General features: G+C 39.3%; 2 protein-coding genes across 6 annotated transcripts in view; one reads left to right on the top strand and one right to left on the bottom strand.

Annotated features, from left to right (window-relative positions):
• Positions 1-15,448, top strand: part of LOC128427423 (1-phosphatidylinositol 4,5-bisphosphate phosphodiesterase delta-3-A) — a 29,985-nt gene extending 14,537 nt beyond the window's left edge. The window contains exons 8-16 of the mRNA XM_053414539.1: positions 7,457-7,601; positions 8,094-8,246; positions 8,919-9,047; positions 9,522-9,675; positions 9,806-9,922; positions 10,025-10,203; positions 10,744-10,879; positions 12,038-12,187; positions 12,295-15,448. Of these exons, the coding sequence (XP_053270514.1) occupies positions 7,457-7,601; positions 8,094-8,246; positions 8,919-9,047; positions 9,522-9,675; positions 9,806-9,922; positions 10,025-10,203; positions 10,744-10,879; positions 12,038-12,187; positions 12,295-12,455 (1,324 nt within the window). The 3' untranslated portion in view covers positions 12,456-15,448. The remainder of the gene's footprint in view (positions 1-7,456; positions 7,602-8,093; positions 8,247-8,918; positions 9,048-9,521; positions 9,676-9,805; positions 9,923-10,024; positions 10,204-10,743; positions 10,880-12,037; positions 12,188-12,294) is intronic.
• A 754-nt stretch (positions 15,449-16,202) lies between these two features.
• Positions 16,203-23,286, bottom strand: part of tmem94 (transmembrane protein 94) — a 33,907-nt gene continuing 26,823 nt past the window's right edge. For 4 of the 5 annotated variants that reach the window (XM_053414535.1, XM_053414536.1, XM_053414534.1 and 1 more), the window contains 7 exons: positions 22,980-23,065; positions 22,482-22,563; positions 21,596-21,759; positions 21,320-21,414; positions 20,170-20,263; positions 19,836-20,006; positions 16,203-19,301 (listed from right to left, as the gene is read on the bottom strand). In XM_053414535.1, coding sequence (XP_053270510.1) covers positions 19,229-19,301; positions 19,836-20,006; positions 20,170-20,263; positions 21,320-21,414; positions 21,596-21,759; positions 22,482-22,563; positions 22,980-23,065 — 765 coding nt within the window. In that variant the 3' untranslated portion in view covers positions 16,203-19,228. Of the gene's footprint in view, positions 19,302-19,835; positions 20,007-20,169; positions 20,264-21,318; positions 21,415-21,595; positions 21,760-22,481; positions 22,564-22,979; positions 23,066-23,286 lie in introns of those variants that run through there. The other variant, XM_053414538.1, reaches the window with a different exon arrangement.

Genomic DNA, 23,286 nt, shown 5'->3' with positions numbered 1-23,286 from the left:
ATAATGTCCCTTTCTTCTCATAAAGCCTCCTTGGAACCCAAAGATGGCCAATCAACTTCCATTAAACTTCCAGCTTCCACTATCAGGTCTGAGTCTGACAGGATGCTAGTGTAATGGAACATTTTATTACATTTCACAGCAAAGACAATTATCAATTCTGGTTCATACAATTCTACCTAGCTGCAGCTAGGGACCAGAGCACCCTGTCACTTAGTCAGACTGGGTCAATGGCACAGAACAATGGAATCACATTTGATTTATACTAAATAAGTCCCTCCTTTCACAGAGGTAGAATGTTTATCCAATCAGTTCTCTGCGTGTTGTCTTCAGGCTTAGATTTGGTCACCTCCAATCTGAATGAAGGACCCCTTCGAAAGTCTCACTACACATCAGGCATCTGCTTAGACTCCAAGTCTCTCTTAGACCCCCATCTCTGCTGGATGACCCATGAAAGAGTCTAGGTGTGAAAACCTTTTGTCCCAGCAGAGGCACAGACGAATCTCTAACGAATACACATCTGAGTCTCCTAAGCTGACCCCCACATGTTATAGTCTAAACCCACAGAAATACATCTCAGAATAACATTCCCATCTATAACTGTCATTCCTTGCATGAAACATAACTAAATATAAAATCTGCCATCACAATCCTCCCTTTTGAGACTATTGTCTCAAACATCTCCATAACACCTTATCATTATATTTAGAAAGAGTCCAGGATACATGAGTTTCAAGAAATCGAACATTTTGTCCAATCATGGACTTGGTTAAGGAAGTAACCACAGTCTTAACAAAAAAAACAATATAACAGTTTGTAACACCTGTACATAATTAAAAAAAATCAGAATCTGTCTCAACAAATCAATAACATATTTAGCAATTATTCAAAAGAAACCATGACCCTTAATTCCCACCCATCAGGAATATGTCCTTGTTCTCTCTCTGGACAATAGATCATTTTACCTTACATTTAACAATATGCACCATATTATCGAATTGTTCACTGTGCCACACTTCATATGTGTCGAAGTCCTCCTTCAGCTGACGAACATCTTATTTCAGAGCTTCCTGTAGATGCAGAGTTTCATTTCCTAATGTCCTTGAACTAACTCTTAGAGCCAGCTCATCTGTGTGTGTGTTCTTCACAGTGCCCCCCCATGGGACAAGCTCTCCAAACCATCCCTTGTGGAGACTCTCACACTGTTGAATGCTTTTCTCGCACACAATGAGTTGAATCTTGTCTGTTATCATCATGGTCGCCTACCATGAAGCTCTCCAGGCTCTATCAGTTCATCAGGAAAGTTAAACATAAGCTCTATTTGCTCTTGACCATAGATGCTCAGGAATTTGTATTATTCCTCCTGCCAAAGTAACACATTTAACATGTTGGTGGCAAGACGATGATAAAAGCATCCGTAGTAGGGAAACCATTTTTCCCTGAACTGCTCCTCAGTCGTCCAAATCATCTGTCGTTGTTCCCCTGTCTGTGCGGTTGTGACAGCAGTGACCCTCTTCAATGTGTTTTCCTCACATTGCAACACCCATCAATTGAAGGCTCACACACTGGCACAAAGCACTATCCGTCCTGTAGAATCCACCCGTGGCTATCGAAATCCTCCTGCGTTGGCCCGCATGTCTCCAGGTTGCCCTCTCAGCGACCTTCACTTGTCATCCCTCTGGTGAGAGGCATTTGGCTTGCACTCGTTCCATCGACGTCCTCTTCCAATCTTTTCTCCTCACGTCCTTCAGTACAATCCATTCTCCTGGTTCCTTCGCATGCAGCTCCCTTTCCATGGATTTCCAATAGATTCTCCTTCATCTGCCTGTGGATTTTAAAGAGTACAGGGAACAAGTTCACAACATATCCATCAGTTCATTTTTCAATGTACTGTTAAGTTTTAATTTTACTGCCATCTCTCTCTCCTGTACCATCCCTGGCGGGATGTGGCACGATTTTGCCTTGTGTTGATACCCCGATACTCACCAGCATCCTTAATGCTGCGCTTACAAATTGGGTACAATTATCAGTGGACATCCTTTTAGACTCTCCCATCATGGATAAGTTCTCCCGAGCAGTGACTCCTTCACTGCTGAAGAATCCTGTTTAGATGTTGGGAAACTTCTGCTTGCATAGAAAACATTTCAATGAAAATAAAACAGTATTTATTCATTTCCCTAACTTACATAATTTTTATCTTTATCAAATCTCTTTATGAATGATCAAGTTGTTTATTTGGAGGTGGATGTTCACCTTGTGGAATCCAGATTGTTTTACCTTTTTATTTTGTAACTCAAATCACACAACTCTTCTAAAAAGTTAAAAAGTTTTAGTGAATATTATTAAGTGTGTATTGTCTGTACACTCAATATACCTATATTTAATTTCATTTCATATGTAACTCCTCCCTTTTGACACTTAGACACCAGTCTTGTGTCAATCCAACCTAATGAAGAAACATATTCAAAATGAAACTATCAAAATCATCTTTATGACCCACATTTAAACTAATCAACAACCAAATAAACTCCCGTTAATCAAAACTACTTAATTCCTAAATGTATTAAGTCTAAATTCTAAAAAATTTAAGTTCCTATGTAACTTTGCTTACAGCTCCTATAAGCCATATCAAATGTCAATATTCAAATCTTCAAACCGTAATCCATGTTCTCGGCCAACTGCATACTGCTTGCAAAACACAAATACCACAGTCAAGCAAAAACAATGGTGTTAAAGTTAAGTTCATGAATGTCTATTCAGCCCCCCATCACATGCAAACCTGCTGTCAGTGTAAATCTTGACACTCTCGTCTCTAGCATATTTGCATCTCTTTGGTCAATGCATATAATGTGAAGGGGGTTGATTTCCTCTGTGTCCCACAGTCGTAACCCACTTTGTTATCACACTGCGGAAACCTTTGAAGCTGAAACAGTCACAAAACACTTCACGTTTACATTTATCAGCTTGATTACCATTTAAATCCTAATTCAGGAGAAAAGCTTTAGTTTAGTCTAAAACCTCTTCTACTGATGTAGCTAAGAGTTTCCTAGTTAAACACTTTCTATCTGTAATAGTAATGTCTATCATCTAAAAAACAATACTGTATCCTAGCTGAACCACCTAGCTGTTGAAAAGTGATCATTTTTTCTCAAGCAATATCATTGTTACAGCATATGACACTAGTAAAGTCTTATTTCAAAGTATCACATATCACACATCACATATAACAGTTCTCTCAGCAGCTACCATAGCTCTGAGACATGTTTGAAGCTTTGCCTCCCTTGGTTTATCCTTGAAGACAAAAAAATGTATGTTAAAACAGAAAATTCACTTTCCACAAGAATATTTACAGAATATTCTTTTCTATTGCGTCTGCTCCTCTGATCAGACCAATACCATTTTTGTGACCAGTTCACAAACATGATGGTACCTGTATCAACTTAGAAAATATCATTAATTTTTACAACAACAAACTAAAAATATCAATCCAGTACCTCAAAGATACTTAACATTCAAAAATGCGTTAAAAACTCCTTATTTAATTTATCTATACAGAAAATCGGTTACGATTAACTGTTAATCCTCTTTAAAAAATTTTAATGTGCTTATATGTATTTTATTGGGATTAAATGTCTTTTTCCTCTATTTAATCCAAAATTATAAAACCTTTACTCTTGTTTCTGGTTTTATTCATCTTTCATATGAATCAGAAGTTAATCATAAATCTTTTAGCCAATGAGTCTATCAAAGACTACTAAAACAACACAGTATTTACTAGTCCAAATTTCAAACTTACATTATCCTCAATGTATTTCCTATAAATGCTTTTTAAACTAAGTTCTCTTACCAAATGGTTAAATTCCTCTAAGAAAATACATTTTATGATCTAATTTATTTCTCCCCCTGCTCTTCGCACGAGGATGTTACTTTAGACCTGAGAAAGGTGTCTGGGATCATTCTTTGATATGCTAGTGTTAAATCCCCCTCTCTCTCTCTCTCTCCTTTAAATAAATGTAGATGTCATTTCCACTTTTGTTCTAACAAATGCCCTGTTGTGTCAAAATTTAGCATACTCTCCAATCTAGTTGTTTTTATCAAGCAGCTTGGTGACAACAAAATAAATGTTTAAATCTTGTATTTAACCTCTAACACATATAAAAAACACAATGATAAAAATGCATCTCTCTATCACTTTTTGCACATGTTTTCCCATCATTTATGAGCTATCTAACAATCATTATGAGAGTGATATCACATTCTTCACATATATTTAATGTTGATTCTAATCCCTGAATCTACAAATATATTTGATGTCTCTGCCAATCACTCTGATTTGTTTGTTTTAAATTTAGTTCACATGAATCTTGTGAAAGTATTTAGCTAAGGCACAATGGGCCTCTCTATAGTAATTTCTAATTTAGCTCTTATAATGTTAATCATCTGCTCTATGTAACATTAATTCACATGGTGTATGTCAGTGTTCTTACTTAGATGAAGTTTTTGTTGAACCTCTTTGTCTCCCTCTTCCACGGGCTTGGCATCTCCAAGCTGTTATTTGTGCCATTTTCAGCGTCTCTGAAAAAATTTGCACATCTTTCACATGTAAAATGGTGAAAACTGAAGGTATGCTCACCTTCTCCTCAACAACAAAGTTGAATTCCTGAAGTGTGGATTGGGACGGTTGAAGCTGATGCATTTTCTGTCTGCAGCGGTCTCCCTCTTAGTGGAGATGCATCAAGATCAGAACTTAATTGGAGATCCTGGGACCTTGAGATTATTTCAGTTACAACCTCCTGAATTCTTTCTCTGATATTCACTTCAGTGAAGCAACATTCAAATGCTCTCAAGTCTGGCACAAATATCTCCACATCTCTCCAATGGTATGTTTTAACAGTTACGTCTTAACTCTAATTTATTTAGTAAAATACTAAACTTCGGGGACTAAAGTTTACCTGGTATGGAGAATGACCCTAAAAGCTCCCTAATTTATCTTTAAAACCAATTGTTTTCCTTATATCTTAAAAATGTCTATTTTAAATTTATTTTAAGATTTGTTTTAGGCTATTTCCTTTTTCCTTCTGTTATTATTCTTTAAAAAGCCTACTTATATCCCAAATATACTTAAAAATATACTCACCTTGCTCCAGTGTTGAGAATTTCAAGAACTCCTCTCACTCCTCTCTTTTTCTTTGTCAGCTGTAAATTCTCAGACTGGTCTCATCAAATCTTACAGGTTACTTGTACAGACACTCGTAATCAAACCAGCAACACTTGTGTAACGTTTATAGTAACCTTATACCTTCAACCAATCTAAAAAAAAAACACTCCCTTAAGAGACATTGAGAAAAAATACCCTTAGTGCATCCTGATACCTTTAGAGAAATATCATTCAAATCTCTACACACACACTTCTCTCCAGTTATACGCCTCCAGGTACTAAATACTTGAGAATGCTATTACTATTTTATGAAAATAGTTATAATTATCATGAAACTCGACGTCAGAGCTCAATCTTAAAGTTGTGTTTAAATTAATAAACACTCCATATATCTATATCTATTCCGTTTGACTCAGTTGAGCTTTGTTTTTTTTTTGCAGTGGTTCTAAACCCTGACTTTGTTAAACCCAGTTAACTTGTTGTTTTTTTTTGCAGTGGTTCTAAACCCTGACTTTGTTAAACCCAGTTAACTTGTTGGTTCCAAACCCTGACTTTGTTAAACCCAGTTAACTTTTATTGGTTCCAAACCCTGAAGCTTCTTGGATTCTACACCGGTTTCCAAAACCTTGCTATGTAAGCACGTCTGCTCCTCACTTTGACAAATGAGTGAATCTCTTAACCCTTATAAACCTAGTTTATTTTTCGAAATCAGAATTTTACTCACCAGAACGAAATTGCTTGCCAATCCCCCTCGGTTCTTTCGGTCATCTTAGTGAGTACTCCTCGCTCTCAGGACATCAGGCCCTCTGTAAAATGAAGGTTTAGTCCGAGACGTACTGCCCCGATGCAGTTACTTACCGTCAGCTCCAAGAGCCAGAGTTCACTATATGATGGCCTCTGCCGACAATCGCCAAATGTAATGGAACATTTTATTACATTTCACAGCAAAGACAATTATCAATTCTGGTTCATACAATTCTACCTAGCTGCAGCTAGGGACCAGAGCACCCTGTCACTTAGTCAGACTGGGTCAATGGCACAGAACAATGGAATCACATTTGATTTATACTAAATAAGTCCCTCCTTTCACAGAGGTAGAATGTTTATCCAATCAGTTCTCTGCGTGTTGTCTTCAGGCTTAGATTTGGTCACCTCCAATCTGAATGAAGGACCCCTTCGAAAGTCTCACTACACATCAGGCATCTGCTTAGACTCCAAGTCTCTCTTAGACCCCCATCTCTGCTGGATGACCCATGAAAGAGTCTAGGTGTGAAAACCTTTTGTCCCAGCAGAGGCACAGACGAATCTCTAACGAATACACATCTGAGTCTCCTAAGCTGACCCCCACATGTTATAGTCTAAACCCACAGAAATACATCTCAGAATAACATTCCCATCTATAACTGTCATTCCTTGCATGAAACATAACTAAATATAAAATCTGCCATCACACTAGCAACATGGAAGCAGGTCTGAGGACTGTGGACTCAATACTAGCTGACTAGGAAACTGACTGGAGACTAGTAGAGAATGTGGATGTGGAAGATGGCTGCAGGTGAAAGATCTCCAGTGGGCTGCAGGCTGGGAAACAGGCTGGGGGCGCTAACAGGCCAGGGTGTAGGTTAAAGGTTATTGACTGGGTTGTGTGTGATCATTTCAAGCATATAATCCCAGAAATGGGATAACAGACAATAATAAGAATTAAGAATTAAAACAACCAACACACAGGAAATAATAATAGTCCACTGAGAGGGGCAGATCATGTTACGTGTACAGTTGTGTCTCGGGTCGGCTAAAAGCGGAAAAACAAAACAAGACAACGTTTTTTATTAGCTCAAAATTTGTGTCTTGAGTCAAGCTCATACTAAAAGAATATTGTCTCTGACTGGTAATATTGCATCTGGCCACACTCATAATATATCTGAAAAAATAGAAGCTTCGACATCACATAGAAGAGGTAGAGCATTGATAGAATATAGACTGAATGTGATAACTCGGAGTGACTGCATCTTATAGACAATGTGTGATGTAGTCAAAATAAGTAAAATTGTATTTATATAGCAGATCACAAATTTGCATCAAAGGGCATAACTATCTGTCGAGCAATTGGAATTTCTGTTCTTAGATCCATAAACTGGGCAAGGAACAATATGCTATACTGCAATATGTTTGAAGTGTTTTGTGTTCTGCTCATTGTTGTGGTTTATTATATATGTAAAATAGTGGGACACAAGAAACACTTAAGAAAAAAAATATTTTCTTTTCTAGTAGTAATTGCTTATGATGCTGTTTGTGTCTCAGAGCTCTGAATCACGGTTGCCGCTGCGTGGAGCTGGACTGCTGGGATGGAGATAAAGGAGAGCCGGTCATCTACCACGGACACACATTCACCTCCAAGATACCGTTTGTCAATGTCATTGAGGTTATCAAAGAGTACGCTTTTAAAGTGAGTACACTATTTACATCAGAATCAGTTCCCTTGTCAGATACAAATAAATACAGGTGCACAGTATGTTGGCTTGGTAATATAGTTACAGTTTAGACACATGAGCTCTGTGAACTGATTACTGAGTGTGTATGGTCAAAGATGATATACTTTTAAATCTTTACAATAAGTGTGGTGTTGTGCAAGTGGTTGAGCGGGTTGTACAAAAATAGGCAGGGTTGGTTGTTTGATCCCCGGGAAGACGCTAACCATATTACTCCTAATAGGGCGATGTCACTGTGCTGTCGGTGTGTAATGGGCTGTATGAGCGACAACCAAGTGCTAGATGTAGAAGTATTGTGTGAATGGGTGACTGTGACTTGTAGTGTGAAGTGCTGTGTCTGGTTTAAAAAGCTTTATATAAATGTAATGCATTTATTAGTTATAGTTTCAGTGAGAGTGTTTGTGAAGAGGCAAACTCACTGACATACTGCCTTCACCCTTTACTCCCAGGCATCTCCTTACCCTCTGATCCTGTCCCTGGAGAACCACTGCTCCGTGGAGCAGCAGACAGTCATGGCTCAACAACTGCGATCCATCCTGGGAGACAAGCTCCTCACCAAGCCTCTCGGAGGTCTGGATCCTCACAGTCTGCCCTCTCCAGAGGTAGGGACATGTTTCCAGTTCAGAGAGATCAGTTCCCAAAGAAATTAATTTGACTATTGAGAGTAATGGTGTTTTTTGGTGAGCCAGAGGCATTAGGTCTTCTGCCCGTCCGTCCTATTTTTGTGAACATAGTATATCAAGAATGCCTTCAGGAAATCTCTGTAGATCTGGCAGAATTGTTTAGGACAAAGTCACTGCCATTTCCCAAAGGATCACTTGCAAAATTACTTGGAATATTTCTGTAGTTGCCTCAATATTTAACAAAAACAAAACAAATGGATTAATGATTTATCAACCGAGAGGTTTCTAGTGTGGTTGCCACTTTTCTGTGGAACTTAAATTCCTCAGCCAGGATTTCACTTTGACGCACTTATAATATCAAGACTGTGTCACACTGTGTGGCAGGACTTTTATTCCTCTTTCATATACGTCAGACATTTTGTCCATCTTAACAGTTTGTTTTACACTTGAAACCTGGGGCCATCTGCTCCTCTGTGTTTAGGTGACTGATATGTGCAATTTGGTACAGATCCAAAAGTTCAAATCTGGATCTAGTAAATTTAAATGTGTCATGTAGTGGAAAGTAGTTTCTCTTTCATATTCTTACTATGAATATCATTATCAAGCAAACTGCTAATGTGTGGTAACTGTTTGCTGGTTGTGTCTATGCAGGATCTCAAAGGGAAAATCCTTGTGAAGGGAAAGAAGGAACACGGGGCGGTGGAGGGTTCATCCAGCACTTCAGACCTCAGCTCCTCGGATGAGGAGGCCAGCAGGACCTCCAAAAAAGGGGACCAGAAGGTGGGTTATACCTCTATTTCAAGGCTAGGTAGGTGGTGGGATAGTGTACGCACAGACCAGTTGTTTACCAGTTTGCCTGTAACCACCAAGGAGGTTATCTTCATATTGTTGTTTGTCTGTTTGTGTGTTAGCAGGCTGACACAAAAACTACTCAACCAATTTTGTTTAAATTTGGTGTAAGGATGGGGTATAGAGCAAAGAATTGGGCATTTCTTTGACATAATTTTTTTCACATATTTGTGAATTACTCAAGAAATAATTCAGTGATCATGATGCAAAAAAGTCTGTCAGTTCTTGGAGAACGTCTATTTGAGTCTGTGGCTGTGCAATTTGTCTGCTTGATTGAATTTAATAGGACTGTTGGGCCTTGGCATTTGTATGTGCTCTACTTAGTGCTGTTCTAGTTAAGAAAATAAAGTGATGGATTTCTCTCTCTCTGTGTGTGTGTGTGTGTGTGTGTGTATATCATCCTAGCCAAGTGTGTCTAAGCTGAGTCCCGAGCTGTCAGAGCTGGTTGTATACACCTGCAGCGTTTCCTTTAAAAGCTTTGAACACGCTGCAAGAAACCCAGCAACTGAACTGTCCTCCGTCTCTGAGAGTGACGCTACCAGACACATTAAGGACTCAGGTATGATGTGTGTCTGTCACGACATTAACCTGTAGCCTACCTGTGTGGATACAGAAATGAAAACGAAAGTCTTTCACCTCTGGAATATTGGCCTGATTGGACGGTCCTTGTCTTTATCCTTCACATCCAGGGATGTATTTTGTGCGTCACAACAGTCATCAGCTCAGCAGGATCTACCCCTCAGGTCAGCGCCTCCAGTCGTCCAACTACAACCCTCAGGAGATGTGGAATGCAGGCTGTCAGATTGGTGAGGGGTTATTTTATGTAATTCAATGATCAAAAGAAGCAAACAGACTTATAACCAAATCTGCATTAACTTCCATAACCAATAACACGCCCTGTGCTGCAGTTGCTCTGAACTTCCAGACGCCTGGTGAGCAGATGGACCTAAACCAAGGGCGGTTCCTGCAAAACGGTCAGTGTGGGTACACACTGAAACCTCCCTTCATGTGCCAGCCCGGCACCACCTTCAACCCAGAGAATGTGGGTGGAGGTCCTGGCCACAGACCTGTGCTGTTCACTGTCCGGGTAAGAAAGTCTTCTAACGGAGGAGCAAGTAGCAGAATCAGAGGTGTTTTCCTCACTTTCAGTTTGCAACAGATTGCATTAGATAGGGGGCCGATGATATGTCCAATATCTCTGCACAATTCCTGATTCCATAAGGTGCACATTTAAGTCAGACCTTTTTTAATGTTAGTTATATAGCTTAGAAAAAAGCCTCATGTCATTAAACATATATTGAAAATGGTTTATTGTTCAAGCACAGTGTGCACTTAAAAATAACTTTGAAAATAAAAAATCTGAACCAATTCTCATATTAATTGTTAGTATTGGTAGTGACTAGTTAGTTAAAAAAAGGACCACTGACAGGACACGGCCACTTCAGATTTCAGCGAGGGCCAGTGTCCCCCCTGGATCCGCCCTTTGATCCTGCATTGATGTTTCTGATTGAAATGTCCCCACAATGACACCATGACCACAAAAACACACATATTCTCAAAGAATATCATTATGTGAGACAGCCTCCTATTCTATAATGATAGTAAACTTTCTTTATTATGATTGCAGATTATTTCAGCTCAGCAGCTTCCCAAGCCGGAGTGGGACAAGCCCAGCTCCATTGTGGACCCTCAGGTGTGGGTGGAGATTCATGGAGCTCCCATCGACAACAATAAGAAGAAGACTCCTCATATTGACAACAATGGTAAATACCCTGGTGGCAAAATACCTCTCAGCAATTAAACAGCTTCAGTAGCAGCAGCAGTACGTGGATTTTACATTGTTTTAGACTTTCAATCGGTTAATATTGTAGGTAGCTAATGAAGACTGTGGCTAAAGCCCCAGGAAAGAAGTGGATTGTGGGTGCAAAAGGATTTCCAGATTAACTGTATGAGTTGTAAGTGAACTGACCACTGAACTTTGAAGTTCCTTAAGGATGACAATGACAGCAAAGAGTGGGGACTTCTGCCCAGGGATATGTGTCAGCAGTGGGGGGGTAATGTGAAGAATTATAGAGTTTTGGCAGGTGTGTCTGAATGTGTCGATAAGACTGGAAAATAACTGTATTAATATTGTCCATATATCATTCGACTAATATAAAATAATATTTATAATGAATCAGCTGTAACGCCTGATTATTCGTTTGGGTTAAAAAAAAGAAGCTTAAAGTAGTGAAGAAATGCCAAAATTAACTGATAAATTGTAGAAAAGTAAAGGACAAGCTTCGGCAATGTGCTAATTGACATGTTGCTGCTGCCATTCAGAAACAGAATATTTAATTATGCACATTTATAGCTAAGAATCAAACTCATTCTTTCTGGAGAGCTCGATAGTTAGAGCATCGGTGCGAACCCTGGCTCCCTCTCTCCGGATTCTGAAGTGTCCTTGGGAAATACACTGAGAGAGCAAATTCACTGATTCCTTGATTCCCTTGCTTTTTAACTTGGCATCTTAAAAAATGTGGTTATTTGCTGTGTTTATTAACTTTGCACTAGTGTGAATTTGGCCGACTTCTGCAGTACCAAGAACTCCAAGTCCTTCAACCTTTGCTGACTACTGATGTCGTCATTTTGGTTATACTTATTAATTAAATTGTTAATCCGAGATTAAAATTGATAGTTAATTGGAATTGGTTTATATTTTCCCTTGCTTAAAGGGTGGTGCCCCAAGGTTACTGTTATATCAATGAAAGTTGTTATTTCATATTAATATTTAGAAAAATAATATTCATTATTTTCAGATAATTTTCATTGTAAATCTATGGATGCACAAGTGTCATTATAATCCATCCAGGAGTTTTCACATAATTCTGATGACTAACGAACAAAGAAATGTGGATGAAAGTGTTGTTTCTCTGCTTCAGGCTTTAATCCGCAGTGGGACTGTACATTTAACTTCACCGTCCATGCCCCTGACCTGGCCCTGGTTCGCTTCATGGTGGAAGACCACGACTACACGTCCAGCAACGACTTCCTGGGGCAATACACCCTGCCTTTCACCAGTCTCCGCACAGGTGGGGTTAAAGACAGCACTGTTGTATGATGGCTAATACGGCGGCTGTGAGACCTACACTGTGGATAACCATTTGCTGCCGTTGCCTTCGCTCTCTGACCTCTGCAGGCTATCGCCACGTCCGACTGCTCAAGGTGGACGGCTCCACCCTTTCACCTGCATCGCTCTTTGTCCACATCACGGTCGGCCCCTGTGAGAGCAGTCCCAGCAAATCATCAACCAAATCGCCGGCCAGGTCACCGACCAAGTCTTCAGCCAAGGGACCCTAGTCCCCTCCCAAGAAGCATGGACAAGGGAAGAGCTCAGATCACATCTTCCTGGATCCGGGCGATAAAAGATCTGGCCCCAAACTCATCAAACTGGTTATAAAGTATGTAGCTGTATCCACAACCTGTACTGTTGGTGAGAGGTTTCTGACCAGTATTTTTGAATTTGTAGCGAGGAAGGTAAAGGCCATTCGTACTGTTCGATGAATACACTGATCGTGGTGCTGAGTTTTCTGATCAGGTCCCTGATCTGACTAAAGGAAGACTAAGACCCCAAAAGATAAAGTTTAGAAACAATCAGGGAGAGAAGTAACATCACTGATGAACCAAATGTCAGTTTTGAGTGTTGAGTGAGTTGACTGCACCTCAAGCCTCATTCCTTTATACAGAATCTACCACTCACGGTGATGTGGTGGATAGTTGCTCTGTAATTCCTCATTTGATCAGGGTTTGATTCTTAGAGCAGGACAAGCCATTAAAACAGCCTGCATGAGTCAAGAGAATCTATATGAGACCAACTCCAAAGTGTGGTGCCAGATTTAGTCTTGAAAACAAGTTTCTGACCCTTTTTATTTATTTTATATTTATCTTATTTTAGAGTCGGTTTTTATTTGAAAAGAAAAGCCTGCTGGTATGTGATTTGAAGATTACTCTGAGAGTATAGACTTTATTTATGTTATGTGAAGCAGCCGTCCTCTATGAAGTGTGACATAATCAAGTCCCTCACATGTGATACATTCACTTGAAGAGCAGATGGTCACTGTAATCATTTTTATTTTTTTTATTTTCGGAAATCAATCCAACTTCATTTCATGCAGCAACTGACCCTTAGTGCTGCAGGGAGACAGTACAGACGGGGTTCTCTCCGAACATTTGAAATTTTCAGTCAAACTGATTTTACTCTTACTTCGGATGGAATTTAAATCGCAGGGATATATCTCTCTTTCTTCTCTGTTACTATCTTGTCCTCATTGTCCAAACTGACGTTCAGAAGGACTCATGGTGAACCTTTAGGATACGAGTGAAAACTCAGGGAAAAGCTCTTGAGAAACTTTTTCCACAGAACCCAAAGTGTTCAGAAAGTCCTGAATCTCTATCGCATGTATTAAGAAAAAGAAAATGTCCTTTTAACTTCATCATAGAGATTTTCAAGTTTGAATGCAGCTCTCGGCATGAATTGTAATTCTAATCTAATTGGGCAATGTCCCCAATACCTCTGTACATATCCAAAGCAATATGCAAAATTTAAAATATTCTATTTTAAAATAGTTTAGATCTTTGTTTAAAAAAGAACAGTAGCTCTTGTTGCTGCTTGTCCAAGACGTGCAAATGATCCCATCCAGCTCTTTTATAATGTAGCCTAGTGCATGTTCAATGCTTAACAGGCTTTAGTTTTTATATGATAGAATTAGCTCAGTTATGCCATAGCAAGGCATAGATACAGCTGCTTCCTTATTGTTAGCTTTTTAGACCTATGCAGACATGCTCTATAGTTAAAAGGAGCTTACCTTGTTGTGTATTGCTTTGCCATTGTTTACTTAGTGTTCAGATACATGTATGTTGTGTGTCTCCAGAGTCAACCTGACTGATGATCCTTTTTTTGACAGTATATCATTAGAAACACGCTGCTGCTCGCTGCTTTCATTTTGGACGATAGACTGTTTTCTCTCTGTTGAGTGCAGAACACACAAACTGCAGCAATTATATACTGTCAGTGTTTGAGCTGACTCCTCACCACATTTCTTTGTTAGACATCACTCTGTGAAGGTATCCATCGTAGATTATTGTGCTAAAGAAAAACCTTTATACAGTGTTTTTATTAAAAAAGGAAATTGTAGGATTTGTTTACGAACATTCATATTGTTTATTTACATATAACAAGGAGTACTATAAATAATGTCATGATGTCTGTACGTCATAACGAATCCTTTGACTTGAAGCAGGTTTTCAATCAGCATTGGGTGCATGGAGAGGAACAGTGCCGACTCGGACCTGGTTTCAACATCTGTCCTGAGAACGTGTCAAACATCTGTTCACACCTGGCATAAGAATCAAGACTGTTTTTTTTTTTAGCCTGAGGGACGATAGCCAGCAAGCGAGTAACAAAAAAGTCCTTTAGCAGTTGTCAGTCAGTGCACATTCATGCGTTTTGGGGGGGTATGCATATTTTCAAAGTGTAGTCTGCACTTGCTAGTTTTTCAAGGATTACCAACCGTAGCTTTAAGTGCAAACCCCCAACATCCCATACACATGGATAAGTCTTCAGCCAAACCTCTAAAATTATGAAGGTGAGCTTGCCTGCTCTACATTCAAATAAACACGTGCGTCCTTTTTACATTTCATTTAGCTGACGCTTTTATCCAAAGCGACTTCCTTTCTTTCTTACCTTTCTGTCCACAAAGACCAAATAATGTTGTTTTTAACCAGTTTTAAGTCTGACTGCGGCCTATGGGTCTGTGTGTTTGTATGTGAGAGAGAAAGCCGGGCCAGGGGGGGCTGAGGGAATCAATGTGCTTTGTGCAGCTCCGCAATGACAACAGATTTTACTTGTTTTTACTAAAGATATATTGTGACAGTGGCCACAAAGAGATCAATAATTTAAATCAGGAAGTTGTGTTTTATTGTGTTGAAATTGGAATCAGAAGATACTGCCAGTATGTAAACAACCAAATCTGTTTGTGTCAATATTGCAGTTACTCACTTATGTGTATGAAGAACTGAAAGTGAAAGATAAACACTGGATACGAGATCATATTTTGACCTTGTTCTTGTTTTTTCTTGTAACTGTTTGTGTTTGTGTTGCACCAGCTGTTTGCTAATAATTCTGATATTATTTATGTAGCCAGGTAATAAATGTATTCACAGTGATAGAATAGAAATGTAACATGATCGGACTGAAGAACCTCATGATATCAGATCAACTCCGGGTTTTAACTAAATTAAGTGTTTATTACTGAAATGTATTTTACAGTGAAAATAAAAGTGAAGGTCCAGCATTGCATTTTCTTTTGTGGACATTTTATCATAGCTGTAAACAAAAGATAGAGATCTTACATTAACATTTAACAGTTTTACTGTTGGACTCAGCGTTTACACTTTCCTCCAAATACTGATGTTACTGGTTGAGGGTGATTTCAATGCTCTCACCAACACTGCCCCACACTTGCATGACTGTAGGATAATTTGTTGTTGTGGGGTTAGCGTTAGTGATTTGACTGAAAATGCATTCAGTATTATACTGTATATATAGGGTTAGGGTGTGTATATATATATATATATACACACACACATACTCATATCTTAAAATGCAGTTTTCCCCCTTCTATGAGTTGTATAGATTTGGGTGTACTACAGCTTCTTTAGCTTTATTGTCACTTCACCAGTACAGTGAGATTCTCTTCGAAGCCATCCCATTGATGGCCATTAGAATAATGCTGCTGCATCTTTGTGCGTCGCCATCTGCAAGTTGGGTGTCACCTCAGACAAAAACATCTGCATTCAACGCTGTTGTTTGTCTGCGTCGACAGTTGTGGATCGATACGGATTTACCATAAACAAAGGAACATTTATTAAAGTAAATCTTTGGATTATACCCAAACAGTTTGACTACAATCGATTTTAAGAACTTTGTTTTGTATCTTGAAAACACCAGAACTTTCATGTACCAAATCCGAATTTTGCCCGATTGATGAACATGTATTTTTCCTCCAATCCATCAGTGTTGTGAAACAATGTTTTGACACCACAGGCTTCTAAATAAAAGAACAGATTTATTAACACGACACAATCAATATACAAACAAATTTGCCAAAAGTCCTGAACATATGAAATTAAAAAAAATACAAAATATACATTTGTGTGTCTTGTGAACAACTACATATCATTGTCAATCCACCAATACCCTGTCACAAAAATGAACTGACACAGGCATCAGCTCCGAGCCTCCGCATGGGGATGTTATCAAAATGTTGCAGCGGGGGGGCCTGGTCACATACAGTGTGAAGTGCATGCTTTGTTTTGGACCAAACAGTAGAACAATAGATTATATGTACACTGGTTAAGACAGAGCATTCCCATGGATCTTATTCATGCAGCAAAGATCATATGTTTGTCATGATATAACCAATAAAGTTGAAGAAAATCCCAAAATTTAAAATCAGAACTGTTTTCTTGCATCGTCATGATATTCTCACAACCATCATCAGAGGATTCATGCCAGTCCACATCCACGAGTAGTTAACCTCTGTTCAAACACGTGTAGCTGTACCTGTTCACACACAGCCCCACTCTAATGTAAAACTTAAAACATCATTTGCAGCCATGAAATAATTACAGCAGTCCCAGAGGAGTGAGTACACAGGTTAAACAGGTTCATCTGAGGTCAGAAGTCCAAGTCCCCACCACAAACCATAAAAGAAATAAAAAATGTCAGAATTATTTAATTTAAAAAATAAATATTCCCATGATTTAACTGTGTATTCATTTATATTGTCATTTAATTTTGGATTTCAAAACCTTTGCCACACAACCAGAAATCAAATTCTGGTAAGGAAATGCTAATTTCTTCATTTCTTTGTTTTGGGCCAAAAAAGTAGTCAAATGTAAATATATGAAATTTATATTCCATAAAGAGGAGTGAAATATCCATAAAAAGGTGGTTTTTAAACAATGAATTCCAAAACAAAGACACTGTCCTCAGTGTTCATACGACCCTTTAGATTGACCTTCACTAGAAGTGGTCAACAATCAACGCTGAACAGACATCAGCGGGCCCCCGGGGGCCACTCGTCATTTCATTAGCTGCAGTGCTGTTCAGAAACAGCTGGTACAATGATACAGATCAAATCCTCTAGGACAATTTTTTTTTTCAAGGAATAATATTTTAAAAGCTGAGGTAAACTTGTGACACCTAATATGTAAATGCCATTTCATTCCAGCATAATAACAGTTTTTTTTTTAAGAAAAAAAAATATATATATTACAGTATATAGAGTTTTGTGACACAGTATTGTTATATGTTGGGATAAAATTAATTTTCTGTAACTAACTTCAGAGAGTGATAACTTTGGGCCCCCCCCCCCTCCCTGTTTAGTACCCCGAGCCCTTAGGTTCATCTGGCAGCGACAAAAATGACCTTCCTTATTCCATATGTGTAAACAGCTGGTATTCTAATGTATAACCAATAAATACTGCCAGCCCACTTGTGTACAGTAGCAATAATAAATTCCTGTCCATCTGAAACAACCACAGCACCACAGGAGACGGCTGGTTGGATTGAAAAAACACCAACAGTGATCCAGACGTCTGCTGTTGAGGGTCCACGTGAACTGGATTCATTCATTAAACAGGGAAATGTATGGGGGGGTCTTTTCCATCTTATTGATTTCAATTTTGAAATGCTCTCACTCAAAACCATGCACTCGACCTCCATTATACCCTGCTTGTGCTTCGATTTCCTGTGCAGGGTTTTAAGGGAGAGCATTACAAATTCTGAACGGGAAATCAATAATTCATGCCTTTAAACCACGGTCTTGAATAAAGACAAAAAAAAACAACACAAGAATGTCAAAAGTGTTAAACATGTAGACGGCTGCAGATTAACAGGGCTACATAAGATTTAAAGAAATCTCCGGAGTCGCAGGTCAAATATGAAACCTGGGGTAATAGGGACAATGTGTGGAGCAGTTGAGAGATGGAACAGAAAGAGGCGGCAGAGGAAGGCAACTGAATAATATGAAGCACCTTTCAGATGATCTGGTGTGGTGGGACCCCTATTGGTGAATGTTGCTATACACACACACACAGTCAATTCATCCCCTAGGAGAGAACTCGCAAAGATCACCGCACACTGCAAGAATTCAGAGCAGCATGCTGGCACATTGTTCAGTTCCACACGTCTACACATATTTATACCTAAATATACTGCAAGCGTATCCTCATCCTCCATTGTAGTTACAGCAGCTCGGACATCGGCTTCACTCAGAAACTGAGCTTTTGTCACAAGACACAATTGAGACCGAAGAACAATGTCTTGCAGGTGACCAGAGTGAAGATTCAAATTGGTCTCAAAGGCAGAAATGCATCGATTCAGAATGTTCCAGTACCCCAAAATGTTTCCACAGTTTGTATTACAACACATTCGGTCAATGTGTTATATTAGGAACCACAAATTGTTGTTTCATTTATACACTTTACCCATTTTAGCTGAATGATTATTATATATATATGGATCATAAATGGCCCCAGAGTTCTGTAGTTACATGATACTTTTTCTTTTCAATCCTGATTTTTTGTTGGAATTTAGAAATACTAATGTTATATTAAACTGAATGATTGATTTGCCACGATTTGGTTTGTCAGACTGGACGACACTAGAACATGCTTTCAGTCAACTTTTTTGGAATCTGGAACCTTCCTAGAGATGAGAAGGGAAGGGACCATTCATTGGTCTCTGAGAGATTTAAAAAAGAGGTGATAGTGAGGAAGCATACAACATTCTTCGAAACATTCCTCATGCTTTTAAAATATACTAGAAGCAGACTATAAAGTCTCTGGGTCTTTTGTGTTCAGTGGCACTGACTTCTTTGAAATGATCCTTTACCTGCTCCCCAGAAAGAGTAGAGTTGATGGTTGCTCTACTCCACCTGATGGTTGCAGTGCTGCTGTGCTGGAGTGATAATGGTGGGCACTGCAGTGTTTGCACCCTGCCCGTCCCCAGTTTCCTGACTTGTTCCCAGTAAATACCCTGACGTCAGCTTGCCTCAGACGGAGAGCCATCAGAACGGTGAGTTCATTCCCAGCTTGGTTTCAAACTGAAGCTTCTGTCTCTTCTGGTAGCGAACCCGCACCCTGAAATGGACAAACCAGAGCTTGTGATCAAGACAAGGAAACAATCTGCTCAACGTTTTCCAGCTTCATGACACATTGGGGGGGGGGGGGAAGTGTTTGAGTCCACAAAACACATTGGGAGTTTCAGGGGTAAACAGCACTGCAGCTAAATCCAATACATTTTAAGAAGTGGTCGACATCTACTTCAATTGTATTGGATTTGGCTGCAACGCTGTTTACCCCTGAAACTCCAGAAGTGTTTTGTGGACTCAAACAATTCTTCCACCCCTCCATCAGCAGAGTGGTGAGTAGATGATGAGTGTATTGTTATTTTTGGGTGAACTATCCCTTTAAATAATCCTCAGTAGTCCACCTCATCACATCTTTTTTATTTCTGCTATCTGTTTGTGCTTTCCTTTCTCATAGATTCTAGCTACTTACACTATTTCTATTCTTCACCTCATTTCTCTTAAAGTCATGAAACAAGCTACAGGTAGAGGTCTCTCAATGAATGACGATATTACAACTGTTCTCCTGCTGGGTTTAGCTTCATACCGTATCTCGTGTAGCTTCACCACTTCGTTGACCACCACCACTAGCAGCGGTGACAGAGACACCAGCACCCAGGCTAGCAGCGGTATGTCACTCAGGTTAAAGGTCAGGGAGCTGCTCCGGTCGCGCCACAGCTGGTAATCCACCGTGGCCTGAACAAGCTGGCTGAGCAGACTGGAGGAGAGAAGAGAGCGAGGGTTAACAATTCAATGCGCGACAGTTTGATTTGTATTGATCTCTGTTTGGTGCATTTCATTAAAGGGAATCCTGCAACTTCATGTAGAAACTCAATTAACTCTATAAATCTGTAGAGCATACATATGATGTAATAACTTACACCACAGGTACAGTGAGACACCACCAGGTGTTGCTGAACGGACTCTTTTTCCACAGAGGCTGGGAGCGGTGGACGTAGCTGAGGGAGATCACCGCTGGAAAATGAGATAAACATCAACAAACAGGAGAAAGTGAGATATAAATACTACATTTAATTACACGTATAAACTTGGTGACCTCGGGATGGTGAAGCGAAGTGCATGTGTTTTCCTACCTACTGCTACAATGAGGATTCAACTATATTTTGTAACACCAATCAGATAATCCTCTCTGTGACACTGCCATATCTTTATGATTGAACCAATCAGAGAGTCCTGTGCAAGTGTGACACGGCAGTCCTGTGTAATGTACATCTCTGAGAGTCTCCACCAGGGAGTGACAGGGACTGTGGATTTCTCCAAACCGCCCCTGAATGCCACATTTGTGCTGTGTTCTCTCTGATATAACAGTTGTGTTATTACTATTAGATTAAGTTAAAATAAATATTATAAACTTCAGGGGGTAGAAATGGTTCTCTTCTAACCAGAGGGTCAGTGGTTCAATCCAAATGTCCTTGGGCAAGACACTGAACTCTAAATTGCCCCTGACAGCTATGCTGTTCTCATAGAAAAAGTGCTCAAAGTATGAATGTGTGTGTGAATGGGTGAATGGCAAAGAACAACTGTACTGTAAAGCACTTTGAGACGTCATCAATACTAGAAAAGCTCTATATAAATACAGACCAGAATGGATGAGTTATTTGCCAGAGGTTTAAGAAAATCTGATGGAGAACTTTGCCACTGTGGAAGTAACCACTGATAATTAAGATTGGGGGTAAATGAGATGTCACTGTGCTGGGACTTAAAATGTTCAGCTTATATATGTTTGAGGAGAAAAGGAAATGCACACACAGGTGATATTCTTGTTCGTTCACATTTCCTTTCAATACCAGTAATAATAAAATGTAGACGTTATAATATACATTTTCATACCATGGTATACCATGAAATCAATATAATGTTGTCACGCTACTCTTATGAACCTAGAAGTAAATGTTTGATACTGTTGAAGAATTGGAGACAAAAACTAAATCCACAATAGACCTAATAATAATGAAAAGGCATTAGCAGGGTTGACCTTAATTCAACCAGTACAATAGTGAGTGTTCCTACCTGTGTGTAAGACGAGGAACCCTGCCATGACCTTCTGAGTGAGCAGCAGGCTGTTTGACAGCTCACTGAACCAATGAGGAGCCTCGTCTGAAGAGCTGCAGTCATAAAGAAGACAACAGTTCAATCCATTGACTCTTTTTCTCAAGTATCTGTTCTCCAACACGTGACTTTCAGTGAGCAGCTCACTAACAGTCTATAACACTTAGCACCATTCTGAATAGAGCTGTAACAAATGAATGGAGCTTTTGGTGCACTTGGAGATAAAGCTTCTCTTACCTGGCTGTGAATATGTGAAGGCACTTGACAGTGTGGTTTTCAACTGAGGTGAAGTTGCTGCTTCTGAGGCAAACCTCCTGCAGGGTAAACCCAAAGGCCACCAGGTAGGAGCACACTGTCAGACCAAACTTCAACAGGAAACAGCCAAGGAAGTAGTTCTGGGTCTGTTTAAAGATGAAAACACGATGAGAGTCTGACAAGTCAATCATTTATATTTTGAGACACAATGTAAAAAGCCTCTCTTAGTAGTAGTACAAGGTGAAAATGAAAAATCTCAATACTCAATGGAACAGAGTATTGAATTTCAATTCAATACTCTGTTCTTATTGAATTCTTATTGAGTATTGAATTTCAATTCAATACTCTGTTCTTAGTCTATTATTAGTATGGGGCTAAATCCTGATATACATTTTGTAAACTTCACTAATTAAGGTCAAGACCTTACAATACTATAGAGAGAGGAGAGGAGAAAGAGAGGGAGAGAGGAGACAGAGCAGTTGTCTAAATGTTGTATTTAAGCCAAGTCAGACAGATTTTTCAGATTTAGTACAGAGCCATAGAAATGTAAAAGTGTACAACAGATTTGTGGATTGATGTAGAAAATAAAGAGAGCATTTAATTGAAAAGTTAAAGGAAAGAAAAAGCACCTAGTCATTTATTTAGTCTAAGCTGGAGTTACCACAAAGAGCAGAAAGGTTTGTTGTCTGTGGAATTTAACGTTACTGCTATGAGGAAAGTGTTTTTCCACTTTCACGTTACAGTATGATTACATTAACATATTGGTTTATAGTATATGAATATGTTTCCAGATTTAGCAGTAATAATCCAGTAACTTAGGATTCATAAATACGCTAGGTTTAAAAAAATGTCAGAGGTGGGATCACACCTTTCTTGGAATGGCGTCTAGGTTCTTCCCTGTGGCAACTGCCATGACGGAAAAGTCTGGAGGTTTCCCCAGAAGTGAAACACTGTCAACACAACACAAATGAACCATGACGAATCATTATTATGAGATTCTACACAAAACAGTTAAATTGTTAACAGAGTGTTTGTGGGAGTGCGGGCAAGTCTCTCTATAGTTATGAGGGCCAATTTTGGTTCAATACCATCATGGTGAAGACATTTGACCGCTTGAGGGCATTTTGGCTGGGCCTCACAAATTAAATGGGCTGTGTGAGGGTCAAGACTTGGTTTTAGGGTGAGCGTTAGGGTTAGAATTAGGTTTAGGTCAGTGTTAGGGTTAGGGTAAGGGTTAGGCATTTAGTTGTGATGGTTAAGGTTAGGGTAAGGGGCTAGGAAATGCATTATGTCAATGAGTGTCCTCACAACAGTAGAGAGACGTGCATGTGTGTTAGGGTTAGGGTTAATGTGTGTGTTTGTGTACCTTAGAAGTGGGCAGCTGAAGCAGGACAGCCAGAGGATGTCAGTGGTGTTCAGTGGAGGGGGAAGCTGAGCCAGACAAGCTAGGAACTACAGACAAACACCAGATATACAACATCTGTTAATTTGATATCATGTCATTTCATTTACACAAATCTGCCTCAATACTGTCAATTATAACAGTTGGAATTCTGAAAGTTTGATGGATTTCATTATTATTGACTGAATTGGAGAATATCGATCTTATATGGAGGAAAGTCAGTCAAGGTTACTGGTCCTGTTTTTGTCAGAGAGGTGTTTGCTCTATTGTT

This window comes from Pleuronectes platessa, chromosome 21, assembly GCF_947347685.1.
Source record: "Pleuronectes platessa chromosome 21, fPlePla1.1, whole genome shotgun sequence".
NCBI lineage: Eukaryota > Metazoa > Chordata > Actinopteri > Pleuronectiformes > Pleuronectidae > Pleuronectes > Pleuronectes platessa.
This window is presented reverse-complemented; position numbering and strand designations above follow the sequence as displayed.